Genomic DNA, 27163 nt, shown 5'->3' on the forward strand with positions numbered 1-27163 from the left:
CTCAATTGGCCTACCAAGAATGTTTTTGGGATGTGGGAGGAAACCGGAGTGCCCGGAGAAAACTCACACGGTTACGGGGGGAAAATGCAAACTCCATACTGACTGTGAGGCGGGCGTGCTAACCAGTCCTTTTGGAGTGAATAGTAAAATGAGTCATGCTCTTGTGCTAAAATACTGGAGAAGAACCAGATGGACCTTGTCAGCCAAGGTCAAATAATTATCACCATGTCATGTTTGTGGCGTTTATATTATTTACATTAAAAAAAAGTATATTATTGGAAGCCACTGTAACCTTAATCATAGTTTTAACTAACACTATGCTGGAATGTAGGAAAAGGGCTTCGAAATACTGATGACAACGAACAGTTCTTAAATTCAAATGTGACAAAAAGTTATTGTGTGCAAGAGAAAGATGTGTGTAGTTTTGTGGCGTTACTCCCTTCTGCCACAGTATATTATATACATTGTTAACGTATTCATTAAATGTATAATTCATATTTTTTATTTGCGGCTCACTGCGTGAGAAAAGTCAGTCACACTCCATCATAGAAGAAGACAACGACGAAGGTTTGTTTTGATCACGTGACAGGAAGTACAAGTTGGAAGTCCAATGGTTATAAAATCGTGCGACACAAACCTCAAATGTGATGTGTTTATTTGGTGTCGAATAACTGTTTTCTATGAAAACGTAATGCTTTTGTAATATAGTGTTTTACTTTTCCGCCCCATTGATTAGTTGATCTGAGGGTGGACACTATCTTCTTAAGCTACTTTTAGCTTGGTAGTTAGCTTTGGCGTGCAGAGTACAACCTTGCCCTTTCTTCAGCCACCTTGGCTTTGGGGTTGTCTTTTATCTCTGTGCGTTTGGTTTGTCTCGGCTTTTTTTTTTTTTTTTTTAACCTGTCCTCCTTTGTCGGTATCTGTTTGTCTTCATGCTGTGTTATTTGTCACTTTAGTGCTTCCTAGTGTGAGCGACAATTCTGTCAGCTCCTTGACACTGGCATTCATCAATATGGACCAGCGAAGGAGCAATTGATGGAAAGTAACAACTTCACTCAGGGGTGAGTTAGTAATACCGTCTTGAATAACTTCATCATGACCTGTTACCAATCCAAGGTGTAAGCAGGACAGGCTACGATGCGGCGTGACAGTGAGCTAACTAAAGACTCGGAGCAAATAAGAACTAACTCGAAGAACTCGTCTTTTTGGCGGCATTTTCAACATGTTTCCTCGGCAAGGACACACTAGGACGTTCCATTTGAAATTGATTTGATCGAACACGCCAAATAGATATATTAAGTGTTCATTTGTAAGATATATAACTATCCCTCCCGAAGAAGACATGCTATAAACAAAATAGATGGATAGTAAGGAGGCTGTGATGAAGGATTTTAACGTAATGTCCTCATGAAGCAGCAGAAAAGTGGTTCATCGCAATAAGACAACAAATCACTACAAGTATGTTCTTCTGGTGTGTCCTTTGTGTTGTTGGGTGGACAAAGAAACCCGAACATTATAGACATGTTGTCTTATGTTCTGCTACAGTAGTTTGAGCAGTCTATTGTCATAAATGTCTTTATTTTTCCGTTTGTCAGACATCTTCCCCCTTCCCCCTGAGAGCTGTCATTTTGCCTACATCGACGTTTTTGGGAGGAGCGGCATTCCTGAACCAACAGGATGTTGGAAGGCCTTGTCGCCTGGGTGCTAAACACATATTTGGGGAAATATGTCAGCAACTTAAACACAGATCAACTATCTATAGCCTTGCTCAAAGGTAATTGTGTAGGCCTGTCACAGTTTGTATTCAACCAAATGGCAAATGTGAACGATGCTTATTCCTGCTTCTTAGGTGCAGTTGAATTGGAGAACTTACCTCTGAGGAAAGATGCCCTCAAAGAGTTTGACCTGCCCTTTGAGGTTAAAACAGGTGAAGATTATAGTGTTTTCCTTTGGGTTGCTTATGAAGGCTCCATGATCACCTGATGTAATATACAGTAGACATTTGTGTGTTAAGAAAAAAGTGTAGTTTATATTTTCCTTCTCCATGATCTTTCCTGTCTTTTAGGCTTCATTGGAAAGATCACGCTTCAGATCCCTTTCTACCGGCCTCACAGTGACCCTTGGGTCATCTCCATGTCCCAGCTAAACCTCATTATTGGTCCTGCCCATTTGCGGGAGTATGATGATGAGAAGGAGAAAGAAGAGCAGAGTACACGCAAGAAATATCTCCTCAAGACTCTTGAAGACAAATTCAAAGTATTAAAGATTTTGATGATTTTCGTTTGATTTTTTTTTCTTTTCTTCAAACCTTTTTTTTTTTTATGTAGAGAATATTCTGAAATTCTGAAATGGATTTTAATTTAGTTGAATATATCTACTGTATATTTTTTCTGTTCTTCCTTTAGAGTGAGTGTGAACAAAAAGGAGAGTCTTACTGGTACTCTGTGACTGCATCAGTGGTGACAAGGATTGTGGAAAACATTGAGGTACAGTAAACCAATACAAAATCAAACTCTACCTGATACTTGTAATACAACATAATAGTTTCAATTTACATATTAAAAAAAAACCTCATGAGTTTTGGCATAGAGATCAGCGGCGAAAAATGTCAGTGTTGAGTGTTATCTGTAAAAAAAAAAAAAAAAAAAAAAGAATTCTGGTACTAGCTGTTGTTGGCACTTCAGCAGAAAATATACACAGAGTTTATTTTTTTATTTTTTATTGGACCACTCTGTTTTTCTGATTGTTTAGCTGAACATCCAAGATGTACACCTGAGATTTGAGGATGACACATGCAATCCAGAGAAGCCCTTCTCCTTTGGAGTATGTGTCAACAATATTTCTGCTCAGAATCCCTCCAAAGATAAGGCAAGTAGTGTTTGACTTCAAAGCTTGCTATCAATCCGGCTGTTATACTGCAAATGCCTGAAAAAACTGTCTTTGGCTCTCCTTTCTCAAACTCATAAAAAGATTGCTTAAAAAAAAAAGATATGTAATATGTCATGATTTAGTCCTGTCTGTAAAAAAAAAGTATAAGTCATGTATGTTCCCCTTTTCATAGGCATGGACTCCGTTTCGACAAAAGCAGCTGGAGATCGAAGATTTTAGAGTCTACTGGGATACAGAATGTGAAATGCTGGCAAATCTCCCGGTGAATCAGATCCAGGTCAGATTCCAACCAAAACACACATTTTGTGTGGATACTGCACTGATTTTATTTGAATCCACAACAAACGTTTTGGTATTGCAAAGGGTTAGAAATTGTCAGACGTTGACTTAGGTTGGCATTGTGCCAGAGATTAACGTTTATTTACTAAGCAGCTTTACACTGTCTCGTATCTGTTTGGAGTGCTTAGATCTGTGTGTGCTCTTTACCTTACTCTTGAACCACGCAGGAAAGAAAATCGTTTGGAAGTTTTCACAATGATATAATATGTAGTCACATATGGAATACACTTACCCCCACCACGTGACAATTTATGTTTTGGGAATGTACAGGAAGCTATGACCCAATGTATGAAGACGTGGGCGCACCAGTATATCTTTGAACCAGTGTGTGCCTCCGTATTGCTCAGAAGAAATGCCTCCAAGGAGCCTCTGAGGTTCCGACACACTCCACGGATTCAAGGCCACGTTCAGCTGGAGACTATGTTTCTACACTTATCTCAGGTCGGCATCGTTACATTACCCGGCTGTATGTGGTGTACTCTCTTTACGTGAACATCTACAAAAATCCCAATTTGCAACACTAGTCTTTAAAATATTCCCAGGCGGTCTCCCATCAATGCTGTCGTGCTATAAATATAAAATGCAATGTCAGGAATAACATGTGATGATCTGAATGTGTGTCCTCTCAGGTTCAATACCAACAGGTCATGGCATTCCTCAAAGAACTATACCGCCGGGAAAGGGAAATGCTTTACAGAAAATGGAGGCCTAACTGCTCTGTCTCTGGAAAGTAAGACTCGGAGAGTCACTAAAGCAGTAGATTCTGATTTGTTTACACATTTAACTTTTTCTCCAAGCTGCAGACAATGGTGGTTGTTTGCCATTGAGGCAAACCTAAGTGAGATCAGGGAACAGCGCCGTCGGGGAAGTTGGACCTTTGCCCTCCAGCGGGCACGAGATGCCCAGACTTACACCAGCCTGTACTTCAGAAAACTCAAAGGAGTCCCACTAAGCCCCCAAGAAGAGGTACTACACCTTAACCGACAGTCCTCTAAAATGTCTGATTAGTGTAAATATTTAGCACTCTACTGTATAAGAGTGTTGGACTATCAAAAGATGTGACTCAGCTGTGCTTTGTATTTTCTGTATGAACCTGTCGTCATCAATTAGAGTGAGATTGAGCGAGTAGAAGAAGAGCAGACCTTGGAAGAGCTCCAGAGTCTCAGAGAAATCGTCCATGACTGGTTTCGAAAACAGGAAGAGATTGTTGAGGTAAGACTAAGATGATACCACTGACACAAGAATTCACAAATATAACAATATAAGTGACATTTTTCTTCAATTTTTTTTTCCTCCCCCCCACTGATTTTTTCTTTTCTTTTTACTGACCACAGAATGTACGAGAGACGACTAGTGAACCCCTGCCCTGTCCGCCCACTCCATCCATCCCCAAGAGTGGGAGCTCTGGTATGATCCAGTACCTGCAGTCGTGGTTTCCGGGCTGGGGGGGCTGGTATGGAGATTCTCTGGACCCGGAGAGAGGCCCTGAGGTGCTTCTCCCAAGCCCATCCTCCTGGGATATTCTGGGTGAGATGTGAGCTTTTTATACCTGCCATTGTGGCCATGTCCACCGATAAAGGGAATAACGATCGTCGTCATCCATCACTCGTAGAACTGATCGCAAACTGAACATGACTGCTGATTCCGATCTTCTATATTCTCCAGCAGAAACAGATGACTTGTTTGATCCACTTGAGGACTCCCACACTTTGAACACGTTTACCAGGAGAGATTACCTGTTTGCTCGGCTGGAGTTTTTACTGGAAAAAGGTGGAATTACACTCTTCCATCAGGACACTAAAGACAAAAGACCACATGAAAGTGGAGTCATCCAGCTGGAGGTTTCAGGTAAGAGAAAAATGTGAACGAAAAGTGGCGACCCCAATTATTCTGTGCCAGGTTTGTGCTGATTTAGAGCAACTACAGCAATTAAATAATCACCTCTGTGCTGTCATGACTGTTTCGCAGAGGTGAAGGTGGTTGTGGAGTCTTTGCCTCGCTCAGAGTCTTCTCTACTATCTGTAAAGCTGGGTGGTTTATTTCTCAGAGACTTGACCACCCATGACACCGTCTTCCCTGTACTGGTGTCTCCAAAAACGGTAAAAAAAAGCTAACGGAGGAAACCTGGCAGAACACAATTTGGGTGGGTTTCAAAATGTACTTTATACGTTTGTGCATGACATGATTTTGTGTCTTGCAGGACAAGGTTGTCATTTCTGTTAACCAGACATCTGGGCAGCCCAGCAGCAATTCGGGTAAAGCCTAGGTTTTGTCTAATTTAGTATAAATGTTTGAATGAAAGCGTAAACTAAATGTTTAATTTACTCTATACTGGGAGTTCAATGTTGTTTTGGGGGGTTTTCTTTCCAGGGAGTTCAAATGCAGAGAGCTTTTCCTCTCCAGTGTTTGAAATGCTTTATGAGCGTAACCCTGTAAGGTCTAAGTTTGAGAGAAGATTGGAAGTGAACACGAGCCCACTAAACATAATCTACAACCCACAAGCAATCAAAAAAGTGACTGAATTCTTCTATAAAGGACGAGTTCATTCCTCTGGTAAATCAGTGATACCTACATTTCAACATGTATACTCACGTTTTTTTTATTTTTTATTTTAAATGATGGTGATTGAATAATGTAACAATCATTTTTTGTCCCCCTAGGTTTTGGCTATCAGTCAGAGTTAGAGCTGAAAGTGGCAGAGGCTGCCAGGAGGCAATATGACAAGTTAAAAAGACAGACCAAGGCAGAAATCCGACAAACTATTGATCAGCTTCTTGTTGGAGAATTTATTGTAAGTCTGACACACTGCCAAGAGTTGTGACTCAAAAGCCAAACAGATTATTTCAAAGTTGTTGTTATCTTGTCTAGGAAAACAGTAAACGTTGGACTATGAAACTGGACATCTGTGCACCGCAGGTCATTTTCCCAGATGATTTCCAATCAGGAGATCCAATGTTAGTTATTGTTGATTTAGGCAGGATTTTGCTTACCAACTCTCAAGGTGAGTCCACCAATTATTTTACGCTATATCACTTGCTTCTGATTTAATTTCTAAATAGTTTCATTTTTGCATATCTGTTCTTTGAAGATGACTCCAAAGACTGCAAAATAACCCAACCTGAAAGGGAAGACCTGAGTGATGAGGAGTACCAAACACCCTTGGCCACTCCACCAGAGTCTCCTCCTGAGCTTGACATGCCCTTGAAAGACTGGCTAAAATGTCCTGAACTTCCCAGCCTCAGATCTCCTGAGAGTACAAAAGCCTATAGCAGAAAGCTTTACGAAAGATATTCATTGTCCTTCAAGGATCTGCAGATCATGGTCGGTCGCTACAAGGACAATTGGAAAAACCTTCAAGAGAGCGAAGTAGGGCCGACTCACGTGGTGGAGAAATTTAATGTGTTGTTACAACTGGAGCAGAGATTGCGCTATACGTCAGATCCCCAGCTCCCAGGGGCTGTGCTGTCAGGAACCCTCCCAGATCTGAAAGTCCATATCAACCTAGAGAAGATGACAGCTTTGAGGAGTTGTCTGGCTAGACTAAGCACTCCAGATGGGAATTCAGACCAAGGCCAAGATAAGGCGTCAAAGTCTCCCGACCCGCTTACTCTGCGCCATGAGAAAATCTTTCAAAGAGAGGACAGCTCTTGGAAGATCCAAGGTTCAGCCAAGAACTTGACGCAAAGCGTCATGACTTTAGAGCAGCACACAAGGGAAGTCTTGGTAGAATCCCGTCTACTGTTGGCTGAATTCAAAATAAACTATATGCAGCTTGGGGTGGAGAGCGATGGCCGCTACATATCTGTTCTCAAGGTCTTTGGCACCAATGCCCATTTTGTCAAGCGTCCTTATGATGCAGAGGTCTCGCTTACTGTCCATGGTCTTCTTCTTGTGGACACTCTACAAACCTATGGCTCAGACTTTGACCTGCTAGTGTCATCTCATAAAAATCTCAGTTTTGATATCCCCACCGGCAGTCTTCAAGAGAGCCAACCATCTTCCCCGATGTCCTATGAGAGCAGATCTTCAGAGCAACCGAGTCATCTCACGGAGTCATGTATGCGCACAGATAAAATTGCAGCCCTCAGTTCCTTTCTCAAGGATCAAGAGGCCCTAATTAAACTCGAGTACCAGTTTGTGAGCTCAGACTGCCCTTCCATGAACTTGGATAGCTCCCTTCAGGTGATAACTATGCAGGTCAATAACTTGGACATCATTCTGAATCCTGAGACCATGGTGGAACTCCTTAAGTTCCTTCAGAAATCTTTCCCAAAGGAAGAAAACGCTTGGACATTATCACAGCAACCTGCAACACAACCCTACCCTGAGGAAGAAACTTTTCAATCAACATATGACCAGAACAAGGAGCTTACTGTCGAGATTCATCGACTTAACCTTCTTCTTCTTCGAACTGTCTCCACGGGCGCCGTCTTGGGTGCTGAGAAGAAAGGTTTGAAGATTGCCACTGCCAGCATCACCGGCACCAAGGTTAATGTTTCCTTAGGTAGTCGAATGGACATTAACGGGTCACTTGGAGCTATTCAGTTGGTAGACTTGACCCAGGAAGGAGGTCGAAGCCAGTTTGTCGTCAGCATCGGCAATGCAGAAGATGTCTCAACTGATGAAGTTCTAACTTTGCTTGCTGACAAAGAACTTTCTCCTTCAGAAGCTCTGAATTTTCACCTTCTAGAGAATTTCCAAGGGGACTGCACTTTAAATCTGCATATGGCATCTTTGCATTACAACCACTCAGCCAAGTTCTTGATGGAGCTGAGTCTTTCTGCTAACGAGGTGGAAGACAATTTCCGCTCAATGTTGAAAAGTGCTGCAACCAAAGTGTCAACAGTTCTTGCCACAAAGACAGCAGAGTACAGTGGCATGTTTTCACTCTTTGAGACTCCCTCGCGAAGAAGTCGAACACAGAGTTGGTCTTTTCCATTGGAGGATGAAGAGGATATTTCCATGGAGGAAACTGAACCCACCATAGACACATTCTTTGTCAAGTTGACCCTAAATATAAACATTGAATCACCGGTCGTGTCCATTCCTCGCAAACCTGGACACCCTGAACTGCTGGTAGGGCACTTGGGTAGCATAACTATCAAGAATTTCAACACTGGCCAACATTCTGACGGGGAGAGACTCCAAGTTCTTGTCAAGGACATTCGGCTATACTCACTAAACACAAGTCCTTTGGTTTTGAAGAAGATGCAAAGAGCGGGAAAAAATGGCAGCATTTCACCATCCCATACTAGAAGTCATGATGAACCGCAGTTCACACGTCATGACTTTTTTGAATACCTCAGCCAAGGAAAAGGTAACTATTAAAACTAAAAACTTCAATGTAATCTTACTAATCTATTTTTTCCCCCACTAGCTTTCCATATATTGAAAGACACCACCATACAGTTCACGCTGGAGAAGGCCACCATCAATGATGACATATATACTTTGCTCAACTCCAAAGAACCATGCAAGAGCACCGCGTTGCTGAGAGTCGAAGGAAAATTTGTCAAACCTGTTCAGGTACATACCTCTTTAAAAGAAAGAACAGTGGTATGTCGAAGGTCGACAACAATCCGTTCTGCAATCCAGGTCTAGCTTTGATTTGTTTCCCATAGTGTTCAGTCCCATCGTAATTTATTCGGAATGAATTCTTAACTGGACAGACAATCTTATGAGTAAGGTAGTTCTCAATTTCTGAACACAATCGGTTCTGAGAGAATGTCTAAGTCAGATTGATTGCAAGTTGAGACGCATTGAATTTTGATCTGATAAATACATTCTGACAAACAATCAAAATATGTTTCCTGTGGCGGACTGGGGTAAATGTGAAAAAAACAATCCTGAAAAAAATCGCAAAATACCCAAAAGTCAATTTTTTTTATTTCACGGAGGGCAGTACCCCCGCAGCCCCCCTTCTAGCGCCGCCATTGATTGGTTGCAAGTTGTAAATCGAGAACTACATGTTTTGAATGAGCAGTCTAACCAGTCTAATATTAATCTGTTAGAAACAATAAAACACTATTAAAATACATATTGTGCCTGTTATGCATCTCATGAATCATCTTATTTTAGTGTAAATATAAATCAATTATTAGGGTAATATAAAATATTGTATGAACTAATTATCATCCAAATGCTTTATTGATATTACTAGATGAATTCCATTGTGAATGGGCCACCTTGAAAATATAGAATGATGATACAGAATTTTGCTTTTGATAAAATATCTTGAATGTATTATCTCTATTAAGATTTGATTCTTTGCTTGTAGGTATTCCTTTGCAAGGCAGTGTACGAACAGGTCCTCCAGACACTGGATAATTTATTTCTCATCGAGGAGCAACATGTCACCCCCAGTCAGCCACCAACACCCCCGCCACCAACTCCTTCCTCCACCAGACCTCACCGCTTTCCCGACCCCCATGGAGGACTCTTTGCAAAGGATCCTCCCTACATCAGCTTATCACACTCAATCCTCTCCTCTCCACTGCCCCTACAGTCTCAAAAGCCAAGTTCTGACTCTCCTGCATTTACTCAGCTGAAAGTAACTGTTCATGTAGCAGAATTGCAGGTCCAGCTTAGTGCTGATCTTACCCAGGGCTCCCAAGGCTTAATCAGTCTCCAGTTCCGTGACCTGGTGGGCGACTTCACAAAAGAGCATCCACATTTGTTAGAAGTCCAACTAATCCTGCGTTCAGTGCTCATGGAGGACCTCCTGGAGCAGAACCCTGAGCATAAACATCTCATGGTGTCCCGTGGAGCGCCAAAGCCTTTGACATTCAGTACAAAAGAGTACCTCTCTCAAAGTTGTCCATCTGCGTGCAATGCCTTATACCCAGTTATGCCTCGCTCTCTTCCATCCCACATGGAAGAGGCCCAGAATGTCTTCCAACTTTACCAAAGGCATGCCGGTACTCCTTCAGCAGGTCATCGCAAATCTAAGAAAGATCCAGACTGTCCCAGCACTCCACCACCCTCCCCTACTCATCCCGCATCCTCCCCACAGCCGACCTCCGAATTTGATGAGTCATTAGTTCACATCAACGTGTTGCTGGTTGACCAGAATCACCCAGAGTTCAAAAGCCGTTACGGCAGCGTAGGGCGAAGCATCGATATCGACTTTAACTGCTTGGACGTATTAATCACATTGCAGACCTGGGTGGTCATCCTGGATTTTTTTGGAATCGGCTCCACGGCCAATAATCATGCAATGAAGGTGCCTCCGAGTTCCCCTCAGTGTGTGCCAGGACATCCTCTCGATGAGTCAGACATCATTGAGCAGGACCCAAACGAAGTTGTCAACACCAAATTGGACCTTAAGGTATGCCAATTATGTACACTTGATTGACCTTCGTATACGAATTAGACAAAAGAGTGATATAATCAAAATGAGGCTAAACAAATTATTAGTTAAAGGAGGTGGCACTTTCTGTTCACAGCCACGTTTGGGAGGGAGAAAAAACTATGAACTGCAGTAATTGTCTTAAATTGCCCTCTTTTTTTGTCTCCATTTTCATCCTTTCAGACTTATTGGATCAACATTTTTTAATCAGTCACTGTCTTTGCAAGAGTTTATACATGTAGTTTTACTTTTTTTTGTTTTACTTACCCCAAAGCATTTTGTTTGTGAATACTACTGCACTGGGCAGACGACCCCCCCCAACTCACATGTCTTAACAGTATGCATTTGAATTTGCAGGTTCATTCCTTGTCTGTTGTATTGAACAGAGAAGGCAACGAGCTTGCGCGAGCCAGTGTGATAAAATTATCGGCACATCTGGAAATGTTGGGTATGAAAAACCTTTAACGCTTCACTCACTGAAAGACTCCTAATCCTGTTTTAGTGAATTGATTATTATAATTTTTTTTATTTTTTTTTTATCCTCTACATTTTAGAGAGTAACCTGGTATTGACAGGCAGTTTGGGAAGTTTGTCCCTGAGTGATCTAACCCCACATGGCGAGCTTTACCGGGAACGTTTCACCACATATGGAGGGGAGGCTCTAATATTCAATATCCACAGGTAAAGTACATATCACAGTCGCACAATTTCTTCATACAGTCCTTAAATTCATTAGTATTGGAAAGGTTTGATCACCATTGAATTCTATTTCAGATATGGTATGCCAGATCCTTACCTGGAGCGTGAATATGACATCAAGGTCTCTTTGCTGATGGCTTCAGTGCAGTATGTCCACACGCAGCGCTTCCAGGCTGAGGTGGTGGCCTTCATACAACACTTCACACAGTTACAGGATGTGCTCGGCAGACAAAGGGCAGCGATGGAAGGCCAAGCTGTAAGTATCACCTGTCCCAACAATTCTTTGTGATCAATCATGGGATTACTGTGGGTTAAGTAAAAACACTGAAAACTTTCGGACTCTTGTCTTTCATATCTTACATCTCTTGCAGATACGGGACCGTCCACAACGGGCATCCAGAGTTCTGCTAGATATCGAAGCTGGTGCACCAGTCATAATCATCCCAGAAAGCTCGACTTCAAAAAGGGTCATTGTAGCAAATCTTGGGCAGCTGAGGCTGCAGAACTGCTTCTTACCCGCTGGGGCCCGTGGCACTCTCTCTGCCCGAGACAAGGTAGAGAAACTGACCATGGCACATGCCTTTTTCCCGTCTCTGGTGAGTCAGTCCTCAATCGTTGATCCAAGCATTTCCTCCAATTCTAACTCTTGACTGACCTTTATGTGCATCTTTATGTGCATCCTGTTTGAGCATGCGTGTGTCTTTCAAATGAGTAAGTGTGGCATGAAGGCAAAAAAGTCCACTCTTTTGGGACTACTATAGTTTTCTTTGAACTAAATTTCAATATCAATTCTCCATTTGGGTTCTGGATTTGACCTACTTTAAGTTATTGACGCACAACTTCATAACTCAGTTTTCACCATCACTGTTGTTTCATTTTGAAAAAGGAGCCTACACAAAATGCGGCTGCATGGTCTTATGAGCAAAAAGGACAACAAAGCTCCCCCAGCAGCGCACAGCCTGAAGGAGCTGAGGAGAAGGGTAGTAGCCCCATCGCTTCAGGTAAGCATCCCTGGTTAGTTTGGAAGACAGCACTTTAATTTAGTTAGTTTTGGCTTTATTGCCTTTCTCTGGGCAAATCAGACAAAACTTGAAATGTTTTTGTTTTGTCTTCAGAAGTCCATGTGTGTCTTTTGGATTGCATTGCTCTGGACCTGCAGCAGATGGATATTTTTGCTGCAGAGCATCTGCTCTGCCAAACATGTGACCAAGGTTGTAATGCCTCTGAAACCTCAGATGTTATTTTCCCATCCTACTGTGTACGTCGGCTGGGAGGAAATCTGCTGAAAGACTGCTGTCGCCTCCAGCTTAAAGTTGAACGCAACCTGGACAGGTGATTGCCACTTAGCAAACCGTTGTAAAGGTTTGACCGAATCCTGAACAATAACTAATATTTTTAACCCGTGCTTGGGTTACTTGCTATTTAAAGTGAGCTGAGCCATGCAGTTCCCGATATGACTATCTACGGTAGCCTGTCATCAGTACAGTGCTCTCTAGATCCAGAACACTACCAGCTGATTCGAGGGCTGCTGGAGAACAATCTCGGCGAGCCCGTTGAAGAATTTCTGCGACCTTTCAACCTGCAGGACCCCAGTACCTATGTAAGACACACATCCACACCAACCAACAAGGTTCATATGCACAAAAGTATTTTTTCATGATGACATACCTGAAGTGTCCAAGTTAACTTTTTGTCAGATGACTAATTATTTATTTATTATTTTGTTACATAAAGGTTATCTTAATGCGGAATGAACATGACGGAACTAATCATAGATGGTGTTTCTCCTCAGACGGTGTTAAGTGGAGATGTCTTCACCAACTTGTCAATCCTGGTGGATATGATGGATGTCAGTCTGGAGCTCATAGACAAATCGCACAAACGCTCACTAGCAAGGTTATTCTTTACAGTTCTATTATTGCTCGTTTTGAATTATTGACCTACTTAATTTTTCAGAGCTTTGGTGCTGTAAAACTGTTATGAATGCATAAAAATCTTCGATTTAGCTACGTAAATAATGCTTAGTCATGTTGTTTTATGTTTTTTTTTCTTATTAATGACCACTTTTTAGGCTTTGGAAGTAGTTGAAGCAACCCCCTCTCTTTTTTTTAAAGCCATATTTAGTTGCCGTTGTTAATTATTTCAGATTTAACTTCATGAAATCCAAGCTGCTTTTTGAGAAGTTCTCCAATGACTCCAAATCAGTCAATCTGGTCTCTCACTCACTACTTGCATATGACACTCGGAGCACTGGGCAATACGAGAGCACTGGTGGTCCCGACGGGACCAGACACAATGTATTCGACTGCATTCTCCAGCCTTCTAAAACTGGCACAAACCAAGCTTCTCTGCAACTCGAACTGCATTACAGGTACATAACGCTAATCTATAAATAAATCAGAACTGAAGACATGTTTTTGCTGTTCTAACATATCATGTTGTTACAGATCTACACGAGATTCGTCCTGTTTCACAGTTGTCCTGAACAACCTAAGAGTCTTCCTCATCTTTGACTGGCTGCGACTTGTGCAGGAATTCCTGCGGTTGCCAGTAAAAAAGACGACAGGCGGTGCCGAGAATCCTCAATGTCCAAATAACGTCAACGTTGACCTGGAAACAAATACTAATTCCTTCACAACTGGGGCTGTCATACCGAAGAGGGTCAAGAGTGGTGTGGTTACCAAAAGGTCCACAGTGCCCGTTACCAACAATCGCTGCCTGGAGGTTAAGGTCAATGTTACAGGTCAGTCATTGACGTGGTAATATTTACTACTTGATGAAAGATGCAGCCCAAATCTGCATTTCAGCATAATACAATTGCATGATCCTGGGCATTCATCCTCATACTGTATAGTCATTGATTTTGGGGGGAAAAAAATCTCTCTCTTTCTCTCCAGGCACTGAATTTGTCATCGTAGAGGACTCAAGCTGCCTGGATACCAACGCCATCATTCTTAAGGGCACCACTGTTCTCACCTACAAACCTCGTCTGTTGGACAGGCCCTTCTCTGGAAGCCTTGCCGGGATAGAGGTAATCCCTCTTTCGAATAGTTGAAAGTGTACAACATAAAAAAATAAATAAAAATCTCAGTGTTCAGAGAGTTTATTTATTCTGAGCCATTCCTCTACTTTTAGGTGTTCTCATGCTGTCTTGGCAATGAACAGGAGACTGCATTGTCCATAGTTGATCCAGTCAACATTCAGGTAGAGCTGTGTGGCAGCCCCACTTACCAAAGTAGCTCAGGTCTACTTGATGCCTTCAGCGTGGAGGACATCCCTCCCTTGCTGGAGGTCAGGAATTAAGTTTCAACTTTGCAGAATATAATGATTTAGTTCTGTTGGCATAACAATTGGTTTGTAATCTCGCAGATCCAGTTTCCTGTTCTGGACATCCGACTGTCTTACAATGACATTCAGCTGTTCTTGGCCATAGCCAAATCCATCCCTACTGTAAATCCTCCACCAACCTGTGACACAGTGCCTCTTGATACACCCAAAGACTCTCACAAGAAGAAAAATGTTGCCCATATAGGTATGCCAAATAGCGTTTCAGTTCACCTTTTTTTTTTTTAAACTGCAACTATCATTATTGGTGTGAATATGTTTCGCTCAATTTGTAATTAATCAGTTGGTTTAAACTGCGAACAGATTTCTGTATGTCATTTTGAAAATGTATTTTGTTTCCACAGAAGGACAGCTGATTCATTTACAAGATCTTGGGTTCAGGAAAGAGGACTGTAAAAAGGCCCTTCTCCTTTGTAAAGGTGAATTTGACCTCTGAGAGATTTGCTAACCTTGCTTCAGCAGCGTTCAGGTTAAAAACTCATTTTGTGTCTTCTAGGTCACCTGGATCTTGCTGCAACTTGGCTGCTAGAGAATGCTGACAATATTGCAGGCCGGTCCAAAGAACGTACCAGAACCTACTCTGGTTCTTCCAGCCAGGCTGCTGCTCTGTCTGGCGTAGAAGTAAAGGCAGAGAGCATCTGCATTTGTTTCATTGATGACTGTTTGGATTGTGACATACCACTTGCTGAGCTCACCTTCTCCAGTAAGTGTTAAGATACGACATTGTTGAGTAGTAGTTTGCAATTTTTCTCCAGGTGCTTAAGCGTCCATTATAAAAACGTTTACATTTAATTTGATCTAAAATCCGGATTGACTGGCGACTGTTATCCAAATTCAGGTGGGATAGGCCATAAATCACATCTGCTACATAAAATGGACAGATTGATGTTTTAGGATAATAAAAAAATTAAGTGCATGTTGCACATCACACACAAATGTGAAAAGCAACGTAATAATTATGTACCTCAGACCTTAAAGGCTTCAAGTGCAAATTGTCACCTGCTTGCCGTTTGATATTACAGGGCTTAACGTTTTGCAGCGTATTGGTTCCTCCCAGGAAGGCACTGCCAGCTTTAGTCTTTCAGGAGACTATTACAACAGAGAACTGTCAGGTAATTGGATCGTGTGTTTTTTTTTGTTTGTTTTTTACGTGTCTGTGTTTTAAAAGCAAACAAGAAGAATTTCAGATTGAATACAATTTCGACCAAATCTTTTAAAAACAAGTCTGAGTGAAAGTTTTATAGTCAACATTCCTTGTTTAGCATTTTAGAGTTACAGTGCAGCTGTATGGACTATTTAAATATTAATTGTGTGCTAACGTCAAATGGCTCATCTGTTGTGTGTGACAGGCTGGGAGCCCTTCATCGAGCCTTGGCCCTGCTTTCTGTCCTGGCAAAAGCAAGAAGCAAGCCGATTGCATCCTCCCCGTCTCAAGATGGCTGTTAAAGCCAAGCAGCGACTTGATGTCAACATCACCTCTGTTCTCCTGGGTGAGTCACAGCAATAGCTTACTGATTATTAAAACTAAATATTTGAGTTGCACAACCATGTTGTAATTTTTTTATTTTTTATTTGGTTGATACAGAACAGTACAACACAACCAAGACCTCCTGGATAGCAGACTACTGCAACAAGGAAGAACAAAGTAGTCAGTCTTCACCCACCTTGTCCTGGATAGGCTCCTCAGTTGACCCGCCTACCTTTGGCCCAAGTGAGTTAAAATGCAATTAAATTAAGAGGACAAGAAAAAGAATATTTTAAATCTTGTGTAGGTTTTATCAGTGTGATTCCTCTCAAGAATTCTTCACGGAATGCTCCAAATTGTCCTTAGGATTGAACCTAACCCCATTGAAGATAAGCAATGAAGAAAATGGATGGATGATGTCTATCTTTGATCATCTTACCTCTCTGTCTTTTCCCAGGTGCTCCCCTTTCCCACCTTAGAACTCGTAGCACTGCCAGGTTGACCAGCTTTGATCAGCAAACTGACTCCAATGGTACACTTCACAGTTTAGTGACCCAGATCACTACAAGCAATACTTTAATGTACACATTTTACATTAATGTAATGCACATGCCATTTTTGTTTACAACAGTAGTAAAACTTTCCAAGAAGAGGCAGCCATTTGTGCCATATGCTCTGCGCAACCATACAGGATGCACTATGTGGTTTGCCACGCTGACTACAACCCCTACAAGGTTGGTGGAACTACTCCAAGTGAATGAAACAATGAAATGCTATTCAGTTTGTTTTTGGAGTCTCCATTATGTCCCAGAACTGCCACGGAGAGAAGACTTTTTACTAATCACCCATCCCTGGCTGAAGTTCTTGATGCCTTTCTTTCAGAGTGGCACTGTCTCACAGCAGTAGTGCAGACTCTATTGGAGACATCCACGGTCCTGGCAATGATGATAGCCACAATGTCAGTCAGTGGCAAGAGGTGTTCCCCGGTGAGGAGATTCCATTTGAGTTTGAAGCACGAGAAAAACTTCGCCATAGGTACATTTCAGCCAATATTTGAACCTTCTATTTACTGCTATTACTGATACATTTATCTTAACATGTAAATTAAATGACAAACAAAACAATGTATATAAACACATATAATGTCTGAACATAAATGAATGATTTGTTTTTAATACACTGCTGTAATGGGTATCTCAGGGGAGGCGAATGTAGAAAATAATTACGGAAAAGAAATCATAAAATACCCCAATGTCAATTAACCTGCTGATTTCATGTGGGGGGGTGGGTAGGCAGGCAGTGTAAATACAAAGTAAACACAAGTCAGACATCCTTAAAAATGAAAGGCAGTTCAGCAGATTGACACCTTGAATGTAGTCGGTAGTTAATATTGACACCCTATTAATATAGTCATGAAAACGTTTGGCTGCAGTCGTTAGCAGTTTACAGCCCCTGCAACGTGGTTGTCCGTTTTGTATAAGTCTTCATTTACAGGTTGTCATTATTTCCGTATGCAGGCACACTCATGAGCTGAAGCTGCACCAACTGCTTGTCCGAGTGTGTGGATGGGAACAAGTCAAGCCTGTGTCTGTGGACAAAGTGGGAATTTTCTTCCGGTATGCAGGTCCAGACAGGAACAACGCCTCCAACATTGTAAGCAAACATTATGGCCTCGGAATCAAGTCTAGCTGGAACATTTTCTTTTTAAATTGGAAACCCTAACCCCCGCCCCACCCCCATGCACTTCCACAGGTTGGCAGTCCTATCAGCAGGACTAACATAATTCATCCACACGTCTACGTAAGTCCAATGTTTGGTCACTGAGTAACTTTGTGTATCACTGCTGCTTTAGTTATTGTTTGTGATTGACATTGCTTTGAATGTCTATTTTTATATTGATGAGTGGTCACCGTATTGTTTTTGTTCAAATTCTATGGCCATACCTATGTGTGCCATCACATGTTGTGAAAATCTCTACTTCTGCTCAGTTCTCAGCACTTCCTCCGGTGCGAGTGGTCTTCTCCATCACGATGGAGGGAAGTGCCAGGAAGGTCATAACTGTGCGCTCAGCTCTCATTTTGAAGAATCGTCTTGATGTTCCCATGGAGATCAGACTTGACAGCCCCTCTGCTCCTGACAGTACGCTACCGCTGCTCCATTTTTCATTTACTGTACTCATTTTCACAACCACTACATATTCTAAAGTATTCTGTTTATTGTCCTTCATTCTCTTAACAACTCTATGCCTTCGTCTACAGAACCAGTGGTATTGCCTCCAATTTTGCCCGGTCGGGCCTTGGCAGTTCCCCTGCACCTGACGTCATGGCGGCTCCAGGCACGGCCTAAGGGCTTGGGCTTATTTTTTTGTAAAGTTCCAATCCACTGGACCACTGTGGAGCGTCACGGAGAGATCAGCAGCAGCAAGAGGGATTGCCAGTCTGCAGACTTCGATGACACTGTCAAACGTAACTTCAGGTAGATTGACTGACTCATACCTTTTCCTTTGTGTTTTTATTTAATTCTTCGTTTACTCATATCATCTAATTTCTTTGCACCTCTTAAGGTTTTGTGTGGTCATAAAAAAGGAAAACTACCCAGACCAGCAACCTGCCAAAAAGGTCTCCAGTACCAATCAGATCTATCGACAGCCAGGTCACATAATCTATCTGTTGCCCACCATGGTGCTGGCCAACCTGCTCCCCTGTGACCTCAACTACTATGTGAAGGGGACAGGCATCAAAGGCACACTGAAACCAGGAAAAGAAGCTGTGCTTCATGCTGTGGACACCTCTCAGAACATGGAGCTAGGTCGGAGAGGAGAAGAAAAACGATCTATTTACTGTCGTCCATTTTCTCTCTCTCATCCCCATGCTGTCTGTATTCCAGGTGTCCTGTTAGAGAACTTCCCTGTGTGCAAAGAGCTGCTCATTCCTCCCGGAACTATGAATTATGTTGTAATGATGAGGCTATACGACACAAACAAGCGTCTTCTTTGTCTGACCATCCGAATCATCCTCCGGGCGCACGGGGCTCTGAAAATCCTGATTTCTGCTCCCTACTGGCTCGTCAACAAGACAGGTTAAGCTTTTAATTCATCCAGAAAGTCAGTCATGTGCAAACCTGCTCATTTCCTCAAGTTCTTTTTCTTTTTCAGGCTTGCCATTAATTTTCAGACAAGACAATGGCAAAGTGGATGCAGCAGGCCAGTTTGATGAGCATGAATTGGCGCGAAGCCTCAGTCCTTTACTTTTCTGCTACACTGACAAAGAACAGCCCGCCATGTAAGTTTGTATCAAAACACCAGTTTATGTATGAATGTAACACAAACACAAATGCAGTTTTAGTAGCAACCGTCATTTTTTAATTGGCGCTAATTGATTCTTATTTTTAAAAAAACATCAAAAGCATCCAAAATACTTTGATAGTATGGATTGTGCACATATGTCTTAATAATAAATCGTGTGGAAAAAATAATTTAAACATCGTTAACTGCTTTGTCACGAAACACAAAATGCTTCAGTTGTTTCAAGAGGCATTTGAACAGCAATCAATCGCCGAAATATTTTACTACCATATTTATCACATTGATTATTATTTTCCTTCTTTCGCCTAAACCCAGGTGCACTATGCGTGTTGGGAAAGGGATCCATCCAGATGGAGTTCCAGGCTGGTGCCAGGGTTTCTCCTTGGATGGAGGGAGTGGAGTCAGGGCAGTGAAGGTTATCCAACAGGGTAACAGACCTGGACTCATCTACAATATTGGCAAGTTGTTGTAGACCCACTATATCAATTACAGTTGTAACTAACTTAAATATAATTGAATACATTGTTAGTAAATACATATGTTTCAATACTCCGGTTTTGAATCTGATGTCCCTAGGAAACATGCATAAAAAAAGTATGAATACTAATTTATCATGAATTTATTGTTTGTCTTTGCAACGTAGGTATCAGTGTGCGCAATGGAAAAGGACGCTACAGAGACACTCACATTGTGACTTTTGCCCCCCGCTACTTGCTGGATAACAGCTCCTCACACAAACTTGCCTTTGCCCAGAGAGAGTTTGCTCGAGGAAAGGTGAAGAATTTACTGGTGTTTTTGCCTTTCTGTTATTTCCATATAAAACAGACATCTCCAGTGCTTGGAGATTTAATTTAAACCTTTCGAGCACTTACTCTTGGGCGTTTTTCTTTATGAAAAAACAAGCTTTAAAGAAATTTTTTTGAGGTGTTGGAACGGATTAATGGCATTTCAATTTGTTTCAGTGGTGAATATTTATTTGAGGTTTGTTATGTTAGGAATTAAGCTTGTAGGCCAATGTATATTAGAAATAGTCATTTTTTTATTGTCCTTATTCCCAGGGTATAGCCAACCCAGAGGGCTACATCTCCACTCTACCAGGCTCCAGCGTTGTCTTTCATTGGCCCCGAAATGACTATGACCAACTGTTATGTGTGCGCCTAATGGACAGCCCGACATGCACTTGGTCAGGAGGCTTTGAGGTCAACAAACCCAAGTCCTTCCACGTCAACATGAGGTAAGAAATATTTGGGTTTACAGCTCAATTGTAAACATTATAATACACTTTAGGTTCATCCTGAAATTTCACTGGAACAGTGTATTAAATTTGTGTATGCAGATATAAAGTGTTTTATTTGAATTTTGTTTTTTAAAGGGACACCATGGGGAATTGCTTCTTCTTGAGGACAGAGATCACCATCAAGGGCGCAACCTACCAGATCTCCTTTACTGACACTGATCAGCTGCCACCTCCTTTCCGTATCCACAACATCTCTGAGGTAAGCTCTTGCTTTGTTCTATGGCTTTTTGCTTTTTGTATGAGCAAGTATGATAGAAGCAAGGTGAACAATCGAGAGTTACATCACCTAAACAACATCAACTTCAGGAAGAACATTTAACAGACTTAAAATGTTCATCAGTGTCAACAAGATGGTGTATACCAAATTGGATTTTCAAATATGGTTTGACATGGATCTTTATTCTCTCAAATTTGTGTTTCTTCAGGTTCCCATCCAATTCTGGCAGCATGGGGTGGTTGACATCAAGCTGCACACCGAGGTGAAGGCCGACTCCGAACTGGACTACGCCTGTGACGAGCAAACACTGCCGCCATACCTGACTCTGACTGTGAAGGGAGCCGGCTCATCAGAGGTCACAGCTGACATGAACTTCTTCAGAGAATACAACAAGCTCTACTATGAGAATTTCATCTACATCGCTGCCACGCACACCTTCTCACAGTACTGATTCCTTACGTGAAGCCTTTTTTTCATCATTCAAGAGTGAAAGACATAAGAAGTAATTGTTATTCTTTGATAAAGGAGTGGGGTTAGGAGGCCTGTTGGCAAGAAGCATCTGGTAACCCGTGCTGAGCTGGTGCTTGATGTGGACACAAAGACACAGAGGGTCATCTTGAAAAAGAAGGTATTTTTTTTGGGGTCGCATAAAAAGTAATTATTGGGTATAAAATTATTAGTGTGGATTACAGCGACTTAACTGAGCTCTTGACTTAAAGCTCACTGTATGATATATAAAAGTCAAAAAGGACACATGAATTTTTCCTTGGCAGGAGCCTGGGAAGCGCTCCCAGTTGTGGAGGATGACAGGTACTGGTATGCTGTGTCATGAAGGCTCCTCACCACCTCAGAGCAAACCTGCCCAACCACGTCCAATGGACTCCTCTTTGGTTTTGGACATTGCTGGACTTGCAGCTGTTACTGACAACAGGTTAGCGCTAGTTGAAGATCTGTATGAAGAGATGTCATTCTTAATTTTTTCTGTCTTAAAACAGTTTTGAGCCATTGATGTTAAGGAGACCTGACCCTCGTCGCAGCACAACCCAAACATGGTATTTCAGCTCATGCATGCTGACCTGTGGCCTTCCCCGACTAGTAGTACAGGTGAACACATCAACCTTCTTTCTCTCTCATTTTTTAAGCGAGCATTTATCATTTATGTTCAAGTTTCATTACATATATTACCTTGTGTATATTTAATATATATATTTATAAATTTTATCATTAAAAACAAAAACTATTCTCTGAGAGAGCATGTCAAGCATGAAAATGATGGGCTCCAAGACTGAACCTTGAGGAACTCCGCAGGAAAAATGTACAGACTGACGTAGGGGAGCCAACAACCACAGAAAAAGATCAATTTGATAAATAGGCCTACAGAGAAGAGCAATTTTTTTTGTGTTATTGCAAAATTGTAGCCAGTTATTGACTTTATTTGTTTTCCTCCTTTCAGGTAAGGGGTGGTATTGGAGGCCTGTACGATGGAGCAGAGGTGGTGTTGGGACCAGATTCCGGACTTTTAGAGCCTGGTCCTGAACAGCAGTTTGTCAACCAAAAGATGAGGCCTGGTTCTGGCGTATTGTCCGTTCAAGTTTTGCCAGACGGACCCACACGTGTTCTCCAGGTGAGAACCAGACCTGCTTGTGTGTTTTGATTGCAGCTATATTGTAGCTTTCTGTTCACACAATGCTGTTTCACCTTCTTTCTGTTTTCATCAACAGATCAGTGACTTCAACCAAAGGAGACTGATCCACAAGTCACCAAGTGCTGAGCCGGACAAGAACAAAGAGGATTTGAAAAAGAAAGAAATTGAACAGGAGCTTGAGGTAAGAACATTGAGAGAACCGCATGCAACCTCAGATCATCAAGATCGAAGGGCTGTCATTATCGCATACTATCATGTCTCACTCGTATGTACTGTTAAATATGGACCTGACGTCCCGTGACATCATTCATACTAGGTGATAGTCAATTTGGAGGAAGGTATTGGCGTGTCTCTGGTCAACAAAGTTCCAGAAGAGCTCGTGTTCGCCACACTGTCCGGTATAGATGTCCACTTCACACGTACCGCTGCCAATGAGGTGTTGGAATTGAGCATTCACAACATTCAGGTAAGATCCAGATGGCTCACAGTCAAAAGAGATTTGTGTCAGGAAGTGTGTGAAATCAGGCAGGGCGCGGCAGATTGTTTGAGTGTTCGTGTTCCTTTGGTTATCAGGTGGACAACCAGCTTCTAGGAACCACACAGCCAGTGGTGCTGTGTGTGACCCCAAGCTCCGCAGATGGCATTGTGAGCGAGAGCGGTCCATCCTTGCAGGTGAACTCGGTCAAAGTTACGAGCCGTCTGCTGCTTACTGATATCTTCAAGGTCAGTAGCAAAAACACTCTGCATGGAAAAAAAAAAGTGTCACATTTCACAGATGGGCAAAAATATCGTAATTGTGTATGCAGCCTTTCTTTTATGATGGTGTAACTTTGTGTCAACAGCATCTCATGGTAACAGCTGGCCGATTCACAGTCATCATTGAAGAAAAATTGTTGCTCAAGCTGCTCAGCTTTTTTGGTTACGGGCAGACAGAAGCAGGTTGGTCAACTGTCTCTTTCACAAAATGATGTTGCTACATTAATAATTGAAAACGAGAAGACCCTTAAATACTAAGATGAACTGCCCACCTCCTATAATCGCTAACGGATTGTGCATTAATACGCCACACTTGGATTTAGTCCCATCATGTGGAAAACTGACTGCAGTAAAATGTTCGTGTGTGTGTATCGACTGGTAATATTATCCATGTACTTGATGTAGAACTGGAGAAATTGGATGAAAACCTTCATGAGAGGCCCAATCAGGATGCTGGACCACCCAAACGCTACTACTTTGAGAACCTGAAGATCAGCCTGCCTCAGGTCAAGCTCAGTGTCCTCACCTCTCACAAGCTGCCTGCTGATCTGAAGGTAATTTTCCGTTTTTTTTTAATCTTCTTAGCTGCTACTAAATGATGCAACTTGAAGAGGGGTAAAATGTTGTTTTTGCCTGTTGTTTGTCTGATTTCTTTGCTGACTCCATCACTTGAGCTAAACTGTGAGGGTTGTCTTTATTGCAACTGCATTTCATACTACTGTAACTCATTTGCTTTTGCAAACAATTAGTCTGTTCTGCACCTTTTTTGCGGCAGGCTTTGAAAGGTACCTTGGGCTTCCCATTGGTTCGCTTTGAGGATGCTGTTGTTAACATGTACCCGTTCACTCGAGTGCACCCTTATGAGACCCAGGAGATCATCATCAATGATGTTCTCAAGCATTTCAGAGAGGTAAGAGATGTGCAAAGGATGCTAACTTTTTGGCTTGTAGATGTAATGCACGGTGTAATGTATATTTCTTATATAAAGGAGCTGATCAGCCAGGCAGCCCAGATCCTGGGCTCCGTGGACTTCCTCGGAAATCCAATCGGACTTCTCAATGATGTTTCTGAAGGCGTATCGGAGCTCATCAAGTATGGCAACGTGGGCGGCCTTATACGAAATGTGACACACGGTGTATCCAACTCTGCTGCTAAGGTACAGTACAAATTCACTCAGCTGTTTAGTTTTGGCAACTCTTGGCTTTTTTTTTTCTTCACTTTTAGATGTTGAGCTGCTTCTATGTTGTTAGATCAACAGTCTTATACCGAAATAGGAAAGCTAAAAAAAAACAAAGAAATTAAAAAATGGATGAAATTGCAGTTTGCAGGAACTTTATCTGATGGGCTGGGAAAAACCATGGACAACCGGCACCAGACGGAGCGAGAGTACATTAGATATCACGGAGCCACCAGTGGCGAGCACCTGGTCGCGGGCATCCATGGACTCGCTCATGGTATAACTTTCTGTTACATTTTAATCGTGCTGTCATCTGAATTCACATTGATGGTAACTTTCATGGAACTGTTAAGCAACATGCTTGTGCTTACTAGCAACACATATGAACTCTTTCACCTCTGAATGGATTTTGTTCATGTTGAGGAATTCAAAAGCACAACAGTGATGCAAAAGAAAAGTGTTGCAGTGATTTTCTCTGTTCTCTCAGGTATCATAGGTGGCATGACGAGTATCATAACGTCAACTGTGGAAGGGGTCAAGACGGAGGGTGGTGTCAGTGGCTTTTTCTCCGGCCTGGGCAAAGGTCTTGTCGGCACTGTGACCAAACCGGTGGCTGGAGCACTGGACTTTGCTTCAGAGACGGCACAGACGGTCCGAGACATGGCGAGTCTCAGTAACCACAGGTGGGTAGAACCGCTAACCTGCGTAACGTTACGTTCATTCCAATTCATTTTATTTTTGTAGTGCCACAGCTTGCTTATGGACGGAGTTATAACCATTTGGGGATGATAGAATCAAATGTGTTTTGTTGTCACTCTGTCCAACCGTGATCTGTATTGTGCAGGCTAAGCGTGTCCCGTGTCAGGAAACCTCGCTGCTGCAAAGGTCCTCAGGGTCTTCTGCCTCGCTACTCGTCCTTGCAGGCTGACGGCCAAGAGCAACTCTTCCACCTCACAGACAACATCCAATCTGAGTTGTACGTCAGTTTGCTGGTTTTGCTTTAGCACATTGTTCCATGGTGTCACACACTTTTCTTTCCCGGCTGCCGGCAGCTTCATCGCAGTAGAGCCCATTGACAGCTACAGCGTGCTCATCTCCTCCAAAGTGGTCTACTTCCTTAAGCCTGGAGACCATGTGGACCGTGAAGCTATTTTCTTGGAGATCAAGTATGATGACCTCTATCACAGTCTGGTGTCTAAGGATCATGGCAAAGTCTATGTGCAGCTCACCAAAAAGGCTGAAAGCACCAGCAGTGGTGTGGCCATTCCTGGCCCCTCCCACCAGAAGCCCATGGTAAGACTTTGTGCTGTGACAGGACCGAGAATGACGCTTTCAGATGTTTTTGGAATGGAACAGTCAAAAATGCATACGCAAAATCAAACCACGCGGAAGACGCACGGAGCAGACACGCTAGTAAACTAGCTATGTGACCGCCTGACTTGACTGCAGCTTATGATGTCATTCACTGGGTCATGCCTTAAAGGTGCATGCTTTATTAAAAGATCCCCCCGCCAACATCTTAGAACTGATTCTGTTCTGGTCACCTCATTTAGCCATGCAAAAATCACGAGTTCCAGATGTAAAGTTTCTGTTCTTAAGTTCTAATTCTCTGTATACTCACTCCACAGGTCCATGTAAAGAGTGAAACTCTGGCTCTCAAAATCTCCCAAGAGATCAACTACGCCAAGAGTCTATACTATGAGCAGCAGCTCATGCTACCCGCCAGTAACAATGAGGACTGCTTATTGCTTGAGTCGTGATCAAATAGAGATGAGGGGGGTTTCTGAAGCCCCCTTAAATGAAGATGTTTAATCCACTCTGCGATTGACCGGCGGCCACTCTAGGGTGTACGTAACTGTATCATTTTGAGAGTCAGCTGATAAAGGCTGTAGCTCAAAGCTGCCAAAACATTATTGGATGGATTAATCAAAAGGGGATACTCAGATAGTCACATGATCGTTTCAGTCACATGACGGAGTTTTAATTTCATCTGTGTATATTTGTTACTCTGACTGTGTTTATAGCACCAAGTGTACATATTCTGCAGGTCTTCCACAATGATTGTGAATAAGGTAAAAATGTAAATAAGGATATTATTTTGTGTGAGGGATGAAATATAAAAAATTGCACTGACACATTTGAGTATGTGAAATGCCCCAAACTGGAATCACTTTAAGCTGCCTTCCCCATCTCTTTGCCGTGTACAAGTACAAACCCACTGTTTTGACATTTCGGTAGCATCACTGTTTGTTTCTCTTCGATGTGACTGACTTCCTCATAAACTAGCATCTAACTTCCAAGCTGGATTTTTGAAAAGTCAATGAAGTGTCAGGACTTTTGGTTTAGTGTCACTTGCTGCGATGAGTTTGAGCATTTGGGGGGCATATTGTGACATGTGGATGTTTTGTAAAATGCTTTCACATGGACAAATGCAAATAAAGGACCCCTGATTTAACACTTTGTTTGCAGTCTATTTTTGGATTGAATCTTTTGGTGTCATTAACTTTTGAAGAACCACCCAAAAAAATCTATAGATAGCATTGATAAGAGGTAACTACTTTTTTTCCAGGTATCTGTATTGGAATGACTAATTTTCTGGTAACTACTTCATCAAAATAGGCTGCAGATGATGACACTAAGATAGATAGATAGATAGATAGATAGATAGATAGATAGATAGAT

General features: G+C 42.1%; 1 protein-coding gene across 4 annotated transcripts; it reads left to right on the forward strand.

Moving 5' to 3' along the window:
• The first annotated feature begins 592 nt into the window (after window positions 1–592).
• vps13d (vacuolar protein sorting 13 homolog D) lies at window positions 593–26941 on the forward strand. 4 transcript variants are annotated; one of them, XM_037271723.1, is made up of 71 exons: window positions 593–858; window positions 957–1061; window positions 1596–1774; window positions 1850–1927; window positions 2066–2256; window positions 2406–2486; window positions 2752–2868; window positions 3062–3166; window positions 3499–3669; window positions 3858–3958; window positions 4026–4194; window positions 4339–4440; window positions 4563–4755; window positions 4894–5076; window positions 5197–5327; window positions 5429–5483; window positions 5599–5781; window positions 5889–6019; window positions 6097–6229; window positions 6317–8545; window positions 8606–8754; window positions 9506–10555; window positions 10934–11024; window positions 11131–11257; window positions 11351–11531; window positions 11647–11871; window positions 12162–12276; window positions 12391–12607; window positions 12704–12875; window positions 13068–13171; window positions 13422–13646; window positions 13723–14018; window positions 14173–14306; window positions 14411–14566; window positions 14645–14807; window positions 14965–15039; window positions 15117–15323; window positions 15643–15732; window positions 15970–16110; window positions 16206–16331; window positions 16543–16617; window positions 16717–16819; window positions 16968–17120; window positions 17603–17738; window positions 17838–17885; window positions 18074–18224; window positions 18344–18560; window positions 18649–18893; window positions 18972–19163; window positions 19240–19366; window positions 19705–19847; window positions 20033–20163; window positions 20448–20623; window positions 20762–20885; window positions 21112–21347; window positions 21429–21531; window positions 21677–21834; window positions 21899–22007; window positions 22357–22527; window positions 22625–22729; window positions 22865–23014; window positions 23122–23271; window positions 23391–23487; window positions 23710–23858; window positions 24080–24214; window positions 24293–24460; window positions 24626–24758; window positions 24969–25164; window positions 25326–25457; window positions 25534–25774; window positions 26110–26941. In XM_037271723.1, exons 3-71 carry the CDS (start codon window positions 1678–1680, stop codon window positions 26239–26241), a joined length of 13080 nt encoding a protein of 4359 aa, XP_037127618.1. In that variant the 5' UTR covers window positions 593–858; window positions 957–1061; window positions 1596–1677; the 3' UTR covers window positions 26242–26941. The 4 variants fall into 4 exon arrangements, with proteins under 4 accessions (XP_037127618.1, XP_037127636.1, XP_037127645.1 ...); XM_037271741.1 differs by having other exon boundaries at window positions 16720–16819; XM_037271750.1 differs by having other exon boundaries at window positions 11647–11829.
• The last annotated feature ends 222 nt before the right edge of the window (window positions 26942–27163 follow it).

This window comes from Syngnathus acus, chromosome 2 (genome assembly GCF_901709675.1).
Source record: "Syngnathus acus chromosome 2, fSynAcu1.2, whole genome shotgun sequence".
Lineage (NCBI taxonomy): Eukaryota > Metazoa > Chordata > Actinopteri > Syngnathiformes > Syngnathidae > Syngnathus > Syngnathus acus.